This window comes from Hippocampus zosterae, chromosome 15, assembly GCF_025434085.1.
Source record: "Hippocampus zosterae strain Florida chromosome 15, ASM2543408v3, whole genome shotgun sequence".
In the NCBI taxonomy this organism is placed as follows: Eukaryota; Metazoa; Chordata; class Actinopteri; order Syngnathiformes; family Syngnathidae; genus Hippocampus; species Hippocampus zosterae.
Genome location: NC_067465.1, coordinates 467,165 through 481,621, shown reverse-complemented (window position 1 = coordinate 481,621; position 14,457 = coordinate 467,165). Strand labels below are relative to the sequence as shown.

The 14,457-nt window shown below is 48.3% G+C and overlaps 2 protein-coding genes across 5 annotated transcripts in view; one reads left to right on the top strand and one right to left on the bottom strand.

Annotated features, from left to right (window-relative positions):
• Positions 1 to 308: 308 nt before the first annotated feature.
• LOC127616089 (uncharacterized) lies at positions 309 to 5,244 on the bottom strand. Its single transcript, XM_052087503.1, has 3 exons — positions 4,327 to 5,244; positions 3,648 to 4,217; positions 309 to 1,623 (listed from the first exon to the last, which is right to left on the bottom strand). The coding sequence occupies exons 1-2, from the start codon at positions 5,140 to 5,142 to the stop codon at positions 3,756 to 3,758; spliced, it is 1,278 nt and encodes a 425-aa protein (XP_051943463.1). The 5' UTR covers positions 5,143 to 5,244; the 3' UTR covers positions 309 to 1,623; positions 3,648 to 3,755.
• Positions 5,245 to 8,925: 3,681 nt separating this feature from the next.
• Positions 8,926 to 14,457, top strand: part of myo9b (myosin IXb) — an 18,096-nt gene continuing 12,564 nt past the window's right edge. For 2 of the 4 annotated variants that reach the window (XM_052088859.1, XM_052088858.1), the window contains exons 1-6: positions 8,932 to 9,557; positions 10,250 to 10,982; positions 13,751 to 13,845; positions 13,911 to 13,973; positions 14,062 to 14,161; positions 14,248 to 14,348. In XM_052088859.1, the coding sequence (XP_051944819.1) occupies positions 10,251 to 10,982; positions 13,751 to 13,845; positions 13,911 to 13,973; positions 14,062 to 14,161; positions 14,248 to 14,348 (1,091 nt within the window). In that variant the 5' untranslated portion in view covers positions 8,932 to 9,557; position 10,250. Of the gene's footprint in view, positions 9,558 to 10,249; positions 10,983 to 13,750; positions 13,846 to 13,910; positions 13,974 to 14,061; positions 14,162 to 14,247; positions 14,349 to 14,457 lie in introns of all 4 variants that reach the window. The other 2 variants (XM_052088861.1, XM_052088860.1) reach the window with 2 other exon arrangements.

Here is a 14,457-nt window from a genome sequence, read left to right as displayed (position 1 = left end):
TTAGCCCGACACACTTGCTAGCGGTGAATCGAGCAGTTGGCTCAAAGGTGCTTGTGCTTGTCGTCCGGCCAAGGCGGCGGCGAGCTCTGAGAGCAGCAGCAGGCTCGCGAGAACAACCGGGTCAAATTCTCACACAAGATTTAAACAAACACACACGCGGATCCCGGCCGAGCTAGCCTGGACCAAACGGAAATGAAATAGTCCGGGAAAAAGTGCCGGCCACCTCCCGATCGACAGTGTTCCCTATTCCCACTTGTCTTTTCGGGAGGGGAATTCATCTCCCATCAATCTCAAGAAGGACGCTGAAATGGTACAGTCACTTCTTTTTATTTCAAAGTTCAAATGTAGGACATTCGGAGCTGCATTATCTCGTCCGCCGGATAATTGAGGTGTCGGAATGATTTAGTTGAGAAACACACACACACACACGAATTCACGCTAACTGCACTTGTATCTCATCTGGCACACAGTAAAAAAAAAAAAAAAACGATCCGTCCAATCCTCCATGATATGAAGCGCTTAATTGTTTTTAAAAGTAGCTTTAACTCGACGCATATACATTCACATGAGCTGCCACCGACTGTTTGCTGTTAAGTGCAATCAATTAATCGTGTCATTAACCCCCCCTTGTTCTTCCCCTATAACGTCATCATTTTCAAGCAAGATTATCAAAGTGTGGGACGCGGGCTCCCTCTAGTGAGACGTCAACAAAGCGCTGCCAGCCGTATTTCACTTTTAAGTTCAATACATTTGGTTGTCATTTTTACCATGTATATATTTTAACATGGATACTTTTGAAAATATATTTTGTGTGCAATATATTTGAATTGTATCATTATTTAAGGACAGTTTTAAAGGGTACTTTAGCTGCACGTGCACTTTAATGTTGATAGGTGGAGATCAGTGTTTTTCCTTTTCTTTTTTTTAAGGTGGAACTTGGTGTAAAATGTTTGAGAAGGGCTGATTTCAAGGTAAGCGCTTGCATGCCCTTTGACGGTTGCGCACAGAAAATGGATTCTGATTGTCAATCGCCAACGAATGACTGTCATTCATCCAAGTCATTTTCCCGTTTATGCTAAAAGAGTTCTCCAACATTTTGGGTTTAATGGAGCCATTTGAAGGGAGACCATTTTCCATAACCACAATCTGACATTAGTACCGTGTGTACCCATTTCAACCTGAATAATCACGGAAAGGAATTTGGAGGGGAGTGAGCTTAAAAAAAATAAAAATAAATAACCGAGCCCACAGCGCCCAAGGAAGATTACATAATGTATCAGAGACAGCGTTACCAATGAGGTGTCGATCCGCCTATATTTTCCCGCAGTCGTCCCCGTGCAAGTCATTTTTCAGTTTTCCGGTTGAAGTCGCCGAGCCCGTGGTCTGCTTCCCACTTTGTATGGAAATGGATGCTTTCATTTCTTCAATGACAAAAGACAGACGTGCCATGACGCGCTTTTGTCACCGTCTCCGCTCGTGGGCGCGTCTCCTCTCAGGAAGCGGCTCATCTCCACTTGTTTGGTTGCAGTTTATCCGTCAACTCATTGGGCAGCTCCGGCAACGGAAATCGTCGAGCTTAAACGGTTTTCTGCTCAGAAATATCCCGCTCCACAGCTTCTCCTGCTGGAAGGACATCCACACAAGAGAAACGGAAAGGATTAATATTGGCAGAGTCCCAAAAAGCCTTCCCGTGCTGAAAAGAAGGCCTTTGTGTGTGTGTGTGTGTGTGTCCTTGTGCATCACGGTGCTTTCACATGCTGTGATTTATCGATTTATTTATTTGTCAAAAATCTACTTTGCAAGTCGTTGTCCGTTATTGAACTTTGGCGCTTTCACCGTGAGTGGATTCCTTTGTGAATAATAACGTACGGCGTGCGCGACGTATGAGCAACACGTCACCCAATCTGTCGTGCGAGCCGAAATGGCACCGAACCCACTCAGGGTGACTAAATCCTTGCGATTCGGAGCTTCGAAATGTCAACGGCATCACTCGAGTCTGGAAGATGCCGAAGGACTCCAAAGGGGGAGACGTTGCAAAAATGTGACTTTATATATTGCTTCTATTTAAGTCGTTGGGTGTCTGGAGTCCCTGGCCAACCGGCAAGTGTGAAATGACGCGTTGCATCTGTCCACCTCCCACACCAAATTTCTCCACCGGTAGACAAAAATTGGATTTTATAACTCAAACAATACCTTTCTTACTTATTTTTTGGCTTGATTCAAGGAGGGATTAATTGACCCAATGTGAAGGTAGCTACTTGTGAATTCAAAACATCGCTGTAATATCCCCCATCATTCACTGAAAAACTCATCTAGTTGCTGTCTTTGCGCTCTTTCTGAACACCCTCATGTGTCGGAAGAGGGTGCCGAATCGCCGTCTAATTTTAATGTTGTGCTTTGGCACCATCTTGTGGCAGTCTTGGGCATCAATCCCCCGCTCGATTTGTGACTAGGTACTGGGTTGCATTCCAGTTGATTGAAAATGAAACCAGAGCACCCATTCAAAACAATGACATAACGCCGTCTTCATCTGCCCCCTTGAAAAACAAATGCAACTCTCATCAAAGCGAATCAACCCGTCGGAGCTAAATGCTCACGTCCCCTCGTTGCGGTGGAGGAGGCCCGGTGGGGTTTGCATGGACGCCGCAAATATAGCGAGGGCTCGCCTCACTCACTCCGTATGGCAGGTGGCCAAGGGCTTTTATGATTAAAACCAGACTGCGCTTGCCCAAAATGAAAAAATACGCTGCACTTGCACATAGTCGCCACAAGAGGGAAGTACAGGGAGTCAGCCGCAACATCTGCAAAAGTGTTGGGGGGGGGGGGGGGGTGACATTTAAGCGTCTGAGTGAGCTTCCTCGATGATATAAAGAGTAATCACCGTGAAGAAGAAAAGCCAAAGAGGCGTTAATGACGGCAATCTTGAGTCAGAGCTGTAAAGATGACACTGCCTCCATTGTGCGCGTGACTGCAGGCGATAGGCCGTGGGGGTCTTACCGTGCCAAAAAGTCCATCTGAGCTGCCGCCAGCTACCCGTTCAGGCATGACTAATGCACACCGCAAAAAAAAGAGAAGAAGAAGAAAGTCCATGTTTCACACTACCGAGGGACAATTTGCAGTGTTGCATGTTTAGGGAACGTTGGGCGAAGCTACCGTAAGAATCCACTTCAGGACAGTCGTGAACTATTTTTATCTTGCTCCTTTTCCTCCCGCCGCTTTTGGATTACTATACTTTACTGTATTATTTTTTTTTCTCAACGAGGCGGCTTTTTCAATGGGGACTGGAAAGTCATGTGACGTCAACAAATGCAGACACGCTGCCCTCCCGAGTGCCCACACTCGGACACAAACCACACACACACGCAGATCAAAAGGCCTTTTTAGTCACGGGAGTCACGAGAGCCGCAATTGAGTTCCCGACTACGACTGAGCTTCCTGTAAACGCGGACCACGTCGACACCGTAAAGCGGCGATCTGCCAATGACGACCTCAAATGAAACGCATTGCTCCCTGAAATTGGATTCATGCAATGTCGAGCGTCTATTCTCTTCATTTCCGCAGCGTCTCTCTCGGCTGCGCCGCTGCATTTACACTTTGTGGCTCTTATTTGTGTAAATGAGGAGGAAGAAAGAGGCCCCGAGCCTTACCACCAGTTGTTTCCCCCCGCTCGGAATTGCGCCGGCTGCCGCAGGGTGTCGTGTTTCAAGCCCCCGGGGCAGAGCGCCGCCGCCGCCGCCACGGTCTCTCCCCCTTCTTCACGCCGCGCCGTCGTTCCGGCGGCCTCTGGGGACGTACGCGGGGCTCCTCGCCGCTTTGCTGGACGGCTGCGAGCCTTTGCCGCAAAATGCGTCGTGCGGGTACGGCGGAGGCTTTTGAGTCCTCCGGGTCGCGCCGTTGCCAATGACGACTCGAGGATTGAGGTCTTGCCAACGGGACTCCGGGTCGGACGGCGGAGGCGGAGGCCCGTTTGCGTGTCGACGGTCCTCGGCGTGACCCGGCGAGGCCAAGCGGCGGGTTTTGACCACGGATGCCACGTGAACGGCGGATGGTGAATTTGTTCTCAGGATGAGGCGCCCCTCGTCGCAAGCCCTCGGCCAAAGCGTCGCTTCTCCTTGGCGAGCTGAGGTGCCGGTGTCGCCCGTCCATCCACCGGCCGCGTCGCGCGGATCCTCGCCGAGGTCCATCTTGGCCGTGAGCCGATCGATCTGATCGACGACCTGATGGAAACAAATGGATCTTCTCATAGCAGCCTGGTAGTGTGAGGACGGCGATTTGTGTAAGGACATCGAGGCGGGCTATCTGGCGGGCTATCTGGCGCTCTCCTACCTCTTTCATCTCGGCGTGAATCCGCTTCAAACCTCCCAAGACGTCCTCCAGATCCGTCACCACTTGTCGGATCTGATCCGTCACCGACTGCCGCCGCCTCGCTTGCTTTGGCAAAAACCAAGCGTGGCCGCGGTGCCGCTCAGCGACTTGCGTTTCCTTCGCCTCGTCCCGGGCCAGGTTCTTTTGTGGGACTTGAGTTGGGAAGAAAGCGTTGCAGTTCTCCGCCGATCCGCCGTTTTCCTGGCGGCCGTATTGTCTCTTGGCCACGCAGTGACCCGAGCCGCACGTCAAAGCGTCCTCTCCTCCGTCCGCAAACGCGTCACGGTGCGCCGTCCCGCCATCCGCGTGCACTTGACCGTCCACCCGCAGATGAGGGAGCGGGTGCGCTATCCGCAGGTGAAAGGGGTGCGCGCAGCGGCACTGCCCCCCGAAAGACGGCCGGCGTCTCGCGGCCAACTGGGACGAGCGGTTCCGCTCCCGGGGGGGGCCGAGTCGGGCCAAGTCGTCCGAGCGGCCGCAAGGGCCGGGGGCCGGGAACGCGGGCCGTCTCTGGGGGCTCCGCCGAGCGCCTCCGGACGCCCCCCCGCCTACGTCCCGACCCCGAGGAGGCCGGGCGTCCCCGTGGCCGTCCGGATGCGAGCGGTATCCTGGTGCACCGTAGCGGCCGCGGCAGGGGCAGGGGCCGGCGACGCCGTGGGGCTGGAAAAAGCCTGGGGGGCTCCATGCCGGCCCGCCTTCCGCGTACATGTCCAAAGAGGCTGGCCTGGAAAAGGCCTTCAAAAAAGCTCCGTCATGCCCTTCCTCTGTTTTCCTCATCTAAAACTTCTCCTCAGCTCTTTCCCTCCCTCCGCCCGAGACGTCCCCCCGCTGCCCCCCACCCCACCCCCCTTTCCTTCCTGTCTGTTGTTTCCCCCCACTTTTCTTTTCTTTCTCCCAACTTTTTCCTTCCTCCTTTCTCCTCGGCGGGGCCCCTCTCCTCCTCCCCCCTCCTTGTCTTTCTTTTTACCTCTCACGCCGTCTCATTTGCCGCCTCAGAAGTCTGATTGTCTTTCTGTGCGTCTGCGTATTCCGGCTTCTTTCCCTCCCCTCCCCTGCGCTCTCCTCCTCCTCCGTCCTCCTCCTTCCTTTCTCCTCCTCCGTCTTCATTGGCTCACATAGTCGGCCGTACCGGGATTTTTGAAGCCCCTCTTTCGCCTCCGCGCGAAATCCACAAGTTCCGCGAAGACGGACTCCGTACGGCCTGGGGCCCCGCGGAGAAAAATTCATGAGCCGGGTCCGGAGCCTGGCTCATGAAGCCGACCGAGATTCCTCTGCCGGAGACGGAGCAAGAGAGGAGGGGATTGTGGGAGGGGAGGTAGGTGGGGTTTCCGCCGACGGCGGCGTGGAATTAGGCGGCGCTCTGACTGGAGGAGATTGACACCCTCTCGGGACCCTTTCGCACCTCGCGCGCTACCCGCGTCACATTTGCCATCCACGCCAAAGTCACCCGCCGTCGTCGTCCGCGTGCTTGTCCGCCAGCTAAGGTGCTCCACTTACAGCCCGCAAAATGGACTTTTCAACCCAGGTGAGAAAAGTCCTGGCGTCCTCGACTTGAGTACAAGTTCGGATCCGTGAAACATTGTTGGACTTGACTTCACGTTTAGGAATCGTGAGACAAAATTTAAGCTTTAAAACCCAGATATCAAGTAAGGACCCTGCTCATGGTAGATTGCCATTTCTTGACAAAAAAAAACACAACAATATTAAAATTCAAGTACTTTCGGGAAATTGAAGCAGACACTAGTTTTAAAAGAGCAGTTAGGACAAGATTCCACTGCCACTAAATCAACCTTTTGAATGAACAAAAAGCACAGGAGGACTAACAACGTGGAATGCGCCTTGGTGGAGCCCCCCCACCCCACCATGTCCTTGCCGAGTGTCTATTTTCAAAGAAAATAACAGGAGCTCTGGAAAGAAGAGCTTGAGCAGACGAGAGCTGTACAGAGAGTAAGCGCCGAGGAGGATGAAGGGCCTTGATTTTTCACAGCAGCAGGATGAGCGGCCTGCTCCCATCTGCCCATTGTTTTTGGGACGGAAGCGCGGCCGGTGGGACTTTTTTTTTTTTTACCGCTACTTGGGACGCAAATGGCCGTTTTCAATGTTTATCTCGAGTAACGCTCAACAATGCGTTTGGGCTGCAATCACTGGTCGTGTGGCGAAAGACGGCCGTGCGGCTTTTTGAAACCTCGCTTCCGAGAAAAAGCGCTACGACTCGGCGACCTGCGTATCGCACTCACCGTAATACGTGCTCGCGGAAGGTAATGAAGCTTTCCACCATCATGCCTTTTGTGAAATGAGATTTCCTCTAATGACATAGCAGACGAGCCAAAGTGAAAAGACTTTGGCCATCGCTATGACGCCAAAATGGAAGCGGCCCGTCGAAGAGAAGCGAGAGTGAAGGTTAGCCGCTAATTACAACAACCGCCATCGGCGTAGTGAGCTGGATTGTTTGTCAAACGTTTCCATTTCTCTCAGCATCCCACTACGTCGGTGTCATACTCTTCTTTACGTGAAACCGGACTCCGCTGCCGAACTCCAAATGTTCACTTTGCGTCTTTGGAACAAAATGTTGCCCGGTAAACAACACGGGCATAAAGTCACGGCGTTGTTTTGCACATGTCCGGATGAGGCTGGCCGCGTTTCAGTCACAATCAAAGATGTTGCCGCATCTTTGATTGCGAGGGAACTGGCAGATCGGTGAGAGGTTTTATTCTTTTATAAGAAACAAAGCCGATCAACACGGTGACAGTTTGGCAGTGTTCAGACCTGAAAGTACCGCTGCAATCCTTTCCAGTCAGCTTCCAGTGAGTATGACGACAAAGGACCACATGAGAGAAAGTATGTGAAAAAAAATAGACCTTGGGGTGCTGCAGCCAATTTGTGTCTTAATGCACTAAGCCACGGGGGGGGGGGGGGGGGGCAATGGTCAGGCCACTTAAAAACATCCTGAAATCCACACAACAATAGCAGAAAGCACTAATGGATGGGGGTGGGGGGGTGATTACGGTGGAAGGGGTGGGGGTGCGGCGCCATTGCCTTTAAGAAGCGGCGGTGCGACAGTTGTTATGGCAAAGGTGAACAAAAGCCAGAGCCAAAATGACTTGCTCGGTCCCGTCGGCACGAGAAGAAAGTATGGGGGGGGGGGGGGTTAACCTAGTTTGACATCCGACTGGTGACGACCGGGGAAGCGCATCTCTCCAATAAGGCGATTTGAACACGGGGTGCAATTTGTAAAACGTGTGATGACGAGATGTCGCATTGGGCCGGCGCCACGGAGCGCTCTCTCTTTCTCTGCCTCCAGATGCTCCCAAACTCACCAGTGCAGTTGAAGAGGTCATGCCAGCGCCAATCCTCATCATGCATCTTCATGGAATTCTAATCTGCCACCATTTTCTGCCAATTGTCATCCGACGGCAAATAAAAGAAGCACATTCTTTGGAATATATATCCAATCCCCAAAATGCCGTTGCTCATTGTTGCATAACCTCCGTGCAAGACTCCAAGAAAGGGATCTGGTAATTCCATGTGAACGGCCGGATGCCACACTGGACACTTGAAGGTCGGCCTGAGCCTGACGCCACTTCCAGAAACTTCTTTTATGCGTGCTGGCCCAGATAAGACACAGAAGCGTCTATTGTTAATGAGACGGTAGCGTGCAAAAGAAGCCTTTGATGATTGCAATAAGAAGTAGCCAGCGCTCAAGCCTTCAGTCCCTATTACAGCGCATGTCGACGTTGGCACTTTTTCCAAGCGTCCGCAGCCGCGCTCACGCGGACGGACAATTTGGGCATGTTTGTGGTTTGTGGAATGTGGGAGGAAAGCCGAGTACCCGGAGAAAAGCCACGCAGCCGCGTGGGGAACATGCAAACTCCACACAGGAAGGCCGCCAGTGCGCCAAATATGATTCTTTGAATTTGAAAACAAACTGTTTAAAAAAAAAAGATATTTAAACATAATTAAATGCCTTTTCACTGGACGGCAGAAGTCCCAATTCATCTGTGTACCCACCCACCTATTTCCATTCATACAGTAAAATTAGAGCTGCATGTTAAATTATACAGGCTCAGATTGATGAGTTAATTGCGACAAGATCGTCATTATTTTAATTGTGCCTTGTGTCTCGAGAAAAAGACAAAGGAAATACAATAGATTTGGTACCGTTGTCTTTTCATCTCCTTTTTTCTGTGTTTGCACATGTTTTGTTTTGAGCAAATATTACTACAGTACTGTGTGCTTCAATTCTCTTTTTTGAACTGCGTATTTCCTAAAATGCTGTCAGTGTCTTCGCTTGTCCAGGGATGTGTTACAGTTTAAGTTTTTCCTACTTCGGGTTGTGTACTCGTGTGCCTACTGAACTGGATCCAGTGTGTCTTTTTTGGAAGACTGGCTCAGTCCAGCAGGAACAAGAGTGACAACTTTTGTGACAACATTCAAAAGTCATCCAGGTTTGTAGCACAACAACAAACAAGTAGCAACGATTCATATACGTCTGTGTTTTATATATCTATATACCTATATAGATATACAGGAAAGAGAGAGAGAGAGAGAGCGAGAGAGCATCCTTCATTTTGTGTGGGGGGAAAAACAAGCCTGTATTAACATTTACCCGCCGTTGGAGGGCGCTCGAGCCCGCAAACACCTGTAATGACAAGTTACATTAGCGGGCACATTCAGTCCAGTTTGTATTAAACTCGCTCAAGCTTAAAGCTTAAACGATTAAACCTCTTGCTCTGACGTTTTTTTTTGGTTTTGTTTTCTTACGAAAATGTTACATACGGTATTTAAATTGTACTGAGGCAAAACTGTGAGCTGTAAGCTCGAAGAGCCGCCGGGTGTGGGGCTGAAACTAAATTGCAAGGAAGTAACTTTTCAGCGCTCCCCTGACGACAAGCACCAGAGGAGGACGTCACACGAATCCTTCAAACTTCTTCGATTTACTTCCCATTTCTTTTAAAAAGGGAACGTTGGCGCCATCGAACTGCTCCCAAGTTGGGTCTTCGTCATTTAAAAGTGGATTTGAATGTTTTTTTCCGCCTTCCTCCACTGGTAAACGCAGGTGAAGATCGTTGCATTTTTCCCCACCTGACGTCGTGTCATTGGGCTTTATTTATTTTTTTTACAAGCAGTTTAACAAACGACTCCTCAACAGAAGAAGTGCTTTCTCAAGATGAGATTAGTGTTTTCTCTTAAAGGTAAGCTCAATTTTATCATTGGAAAATGTTACCTGAGCTGGTGTCGGTGTGTTCGGTGGAAGGGAATTGTTGAAGTTGGCAAAGATTCATTTCGAAAAGTAGCGTTTGGCACCAGAAAGCCATTTTAGGTTTTTATACGAAACATTTAACACAATTCGAGTCACAAAGTACTTCAAGTCACGATAAATACAACATAACAGCTTCTCTTAATATTGAAAGCATTAACAGCCTGTGTAAATATGTTGAGATTTAGATTTCAGACAATTGAGAAAAATAGATTTATTTTTAAAATCCCTTCTTTTTGTATGTGTTTCACTGATTTTGACCATTTAAACATAAATTTAAAATAGACATTTTTACGTTTTCTCATTCCTCCTTGTTCAAGGTCACAAAATAAGTAGTCCAGGTAAAACCTCAGTCGTGTGAAGTGATTTACCAGAAACCCTGTTGACGTGTCACTATTACGGTTTAAAATTTGTATTGATTGTTGCTACCCTACTTTGCATCTTTGAGGGAAGTAGTTGTTTTCAGTTTTTCTCACTGGTGCAACGGTAACAAAGAAACGCATTAATTAATTTGCTCTTGTCACAGGAGGTTTCGCTAAATCATTTTGATCATAAATTGTGAGTGGTTGTGTTGCTGCTTCCAAATATTATCTTATTGTATTCCACCTGGCTTCTTCCTTGTGTCAGTATGAGTACTTCCGATGGAGAGGCTCGTGTTGTGCAGATCTACCAGAGACTGTCCCAGGATGGGGCCACTCACTGCACACTGCGGGTGGGCGCTGGAGACACGGCCGCAGCGGTGGTCTCCAACGCCGTGGTCACTCTGGGACTAGATGCCGGCCGGCGGTATAGCCTGCTGGAGGTGAGGGCCCGGAATGATGAGGAACGCCGGCTGCATTTCGATGAGTTCCCCCTGGAGAGGGTCCTGTTGTGGCCCCCAGAGGCCCAAAAGTGGCACCCGCAGAGCTTTGGGTACTATTTCACTCTGGAGGAGGCCTCTAAGATGCCCGCAGAGGAGTACGACGACCTTTGCAGCCTCCCCACAGTGACTGAGGATGCCATCGTGGAGGCTTTACGCCGGCGTTTCTTCAAGCACAAAATTTACACCTATGCTAGCAACATCTTGGTCGCACTTAACCCCAACAAGTTCCTGCCAGCGTATTACAACCCAAAGTATGTCAAGTTGTATGAGAACCAGCCGCTCGGCAAGCTCAGCCCGCACATATTTGCCATGGCCGACCTGGCTTACCGGGCCATGCTAAACTGCAAGGTGGACCAGTGCTTGGTGATGTCCGGTGAGAGTGGCTCGGGCAAGACCGAGAGTAGCAGCTATCTGGTCCACTGCCTGACGGCACTCAGCCAGCAGACGTATTGCAGTGGCATGGAGCGTGCCATCCTTGGGGCCAGCCCTGTGCTGCAGGTAGGGCACGTGATGTTCTTTAAATTAAAAAAAAAAGTTTTTTCATTGTTACAGTTTTGTTGAAACTACGAATAGGAAACCTGCAGTCCATGGGTGGAGATATCATGCTACGGAAAGTTCAAGTCCTGATCATAATGAGCAAAATGATGATAGTGTTTATTATTACTACGATATTGCGAAATACAACATTAGGTGGACATGCACAATCAAACAAGTGCCAGTATAATAATGCTGAAATTACACAATGATACAAAATTATTAGATGACATTAGACATGGGGGAAAAAAATGACAGTAGATGTTAGATGCACAAGTAAAAAAAAGAAACATTTGAGAAGGTAGAATGCCTAATTTGACAAAAATAGATGAAAAATACTGTTGGACACATTTTTAGAAAAAAAAAAAAAGAATACCCCAAACTACAATGTAATGTTAAGCAAACTGTTTGATAAGAATTAAGACATTTTAGAACATGGAAAAATGTAACAGCAAAATACTGGAAAGTACAACATATTGGAAAAAAAAGCAAATCCTACATGAACTTTTGGGAATTAAAAAAAAAATGTCCAAAATTGTAAAGTGAGCCAGTGTGCAGTAATACTGATACAACAATGTGTATATGTCAGCTATTTGAGGATTCCGCTACTCTGTATTAACATAGGAACAAGACAAATGATGCAGCAATATTTGAAATTCCTTTGTTTTGTTTCCCAGCAACCAGTCGCAAGTACTGATTTTTACACATTTGTAAAGACCCTCTTTTTCACATCCTCTTTTTAAAAATTATTTTTAGGACACGTTCATAATCACTTCTGTTCCAAAACAGAAAGCTAGCAGAGACAACACGTACAGGAAACACTGTATGTTTGTATTTCCTGCATATGACTGTCAGAAAAGGTGCTGAGTGGGTCCCAAAGCTCAGAAACTCCAAAGTGGTGTTTAGACATAAGAGAATCTCCCTTCCTATTCTTTAAATTGTAGAAATTTGAAGGGGATTTTAAACATGTTTTTATTGCCTGGGAATGTAACGTAGAACTAAAGAACCATTTCTTTAGGCCTGTTATGACAGACGTTCCAACAAATTGTCATTTGGTGAAACTGGTGTGAGAGCAAATCTCATGTCACCTTTTAAACATGTAGCCTAGCTCCTGCTTCCTTTGATATCCAGTCAGGCTATGTCACATTGCTGCCTCTCTCAGGTCAATTGAAGTACTAAGTGGTGTGTCTTTGCGTGCAAACCTTTTGATTTGGAGTACAAGTCAGAAATGATATCAGCTTTCAGTTTCAGTTGTCACACCAGTGGAACATTGTTTTGAGTGCTTGCGGATATGAAACTAGGCTGAATGGTAACACTTGGCCGACTTTTCATTGTGGGCAGGAGATCACGTGAACGTCCTACTTGGTGGGACGCATTCAAAAGTTTCAAGGACTCGTACCTGAAATTGAACAGGAGGTCGGCCAAATGCTGCAATCTGATGTCCCGTTATGAGGATTCTGCTTTGGATTCCTGTTTTAACGTGCTTTGAAAGACGGAGATTGTAATGGCGTGGCCTTCAGCCAAACCATTCAGAATTAGGTCACAATTGGGAACCAAACGCAAGTGTAATGGAACGCTATCACTGGAATTCAAGCTTTGTGTGTGAGAAGGGAGGTTGTTTACGATCTCATGGAATTGTTTTGGTGCACCCCTCCACACCCGCACGCACACACACTCGCACTGCGAGGATTCCCCTTTGTCCGGATGACTCACATGAGCTGTGCATGTTCTGTGTCGGGAGTGCGCAGCTCCACGGTGGGAATGTGCAGGGCGTTGTCTTAAGGTAACACCGGAGAGGGAAGGTGGTGAAACGTGTCGGAACAGGCCCGGCCAGATTTGCGCGCGCACACCTGCACAGAGGCACACTATTCATCTTGCTCCATCTTTATTCCTGCATGATGAAAGTGTCAAAGTGGAACATTCCAGAGATTCCGTGTACAGTAACTGCCAGTGTGTATCGGGAGCACGCCGTTCAGGTGTAACAGAGCGCCATATGCGTTGGCCTGTTAAGACACGACCCTCGGCTGCACTGCCACGGGAATGAGGAACAACCCATGTCTTCCTTCGCCCACTCGGGTCTCTGATTCAGTTTGACTTCCCTGTGAGGAAATGGCCAATGTGTGGGGTGGGAGGGGAAACTTACGCAAGGCTTGTCAACAAAGTAAAACCGTGAAACGCCTAACGTGGAACACAATCGCTTCCATGATGCGGGGTGATTTCCAAATTGTTCTTTTTTTCCCCCCAAAACCATTTTTCGCCCCGTGTGAAATAATCCAGTGTTGCGACTGTATCATCAAACCTGACTTTACTGTACAGGTCAAAATAAAATCTGACCATGTGGAGTTGGCTTACTCGAGTCTTGTATTTTACAGTGAATCATTAATCTTTACTACAAGTATCTGCCGACACACGATGATTAAAAAAAAAAGGTGTAATTTAGTGTCATTCATCTGTGTGATATACATACAGTAGCTAGAACTCTGACCAAATATGCAGGAGAAATTTGTTTTTGAAGGGACCCTGGTGATGATGATATTTTTTCAGACTGCAGAGCAGATTCATGTTAGTGCTGTTAAGACTCTGGTCTAGGTCTACTCAGAATCGACTAACCAAATTTCATGTGCACCAGTAAAAGTGGCTTTCGGGACTTTTTTGAAATGTACATTTTCACCAGAATGAATCTACACTTTCCGCTTTGTACCCAAAAGTCAGTTTCCCCGTGTCTCCAACAGGCTTTTGGCAATGCAAAGACTGTCGCAAACAACAACTCCAGTCGCTTCGGGAAGTTCGTCCAGCTCAACTACCTGGAGAGTGGCGTCATCCGAGGGTAAGAGGTTCCGACCCGGCGGTGATCTCCTTGCAACGTGTTCACACTCTTGTCTCTTTTTTTAGGGGAGTTATCAAGAAGTACTTACTTGAAAAGTGCCGGCTGGTTCACAGAGATAAACGGGAGAGGTAAACGTGAAAACGGCTTTCAAGTGCCATCGTCATAAAATCTTTGCACCGGCACAAAAGCGTTGTTGACTGTCGGCTTTCCATGAAGGAACTTCCACGTCTTCTATTACCTGCTGGCGGGAGCGTCTCAAGATGAGCGGGAGGAGTTTGGTCTGTTGGCTCCTCAAGATTATCTCTACCTCAAGCAGGTACGCCCAAGTAGATTCTGATGTGCATTCTCTCCACAATGATCCGTGCGTCCATATTTGATGAAATTGATCTACTTGTTCCTCAGGAAGACCTCCGCTTGGATGATAGCCAGAACCTCACGCAGGAGTACAAGAGGCTGCATCAAGCCATGGAGATGGTCGGGTTCCTGCCCTCCACTAAGAAACAGTGTGTACGCTTTTGATGACGGCAGTGAAAATACCCTTCTTTTTAGATTTTGGAATTTTATATTTGATATCTTTGGAAAACCTCCATGCACGGACGTCATTGTCTGGGG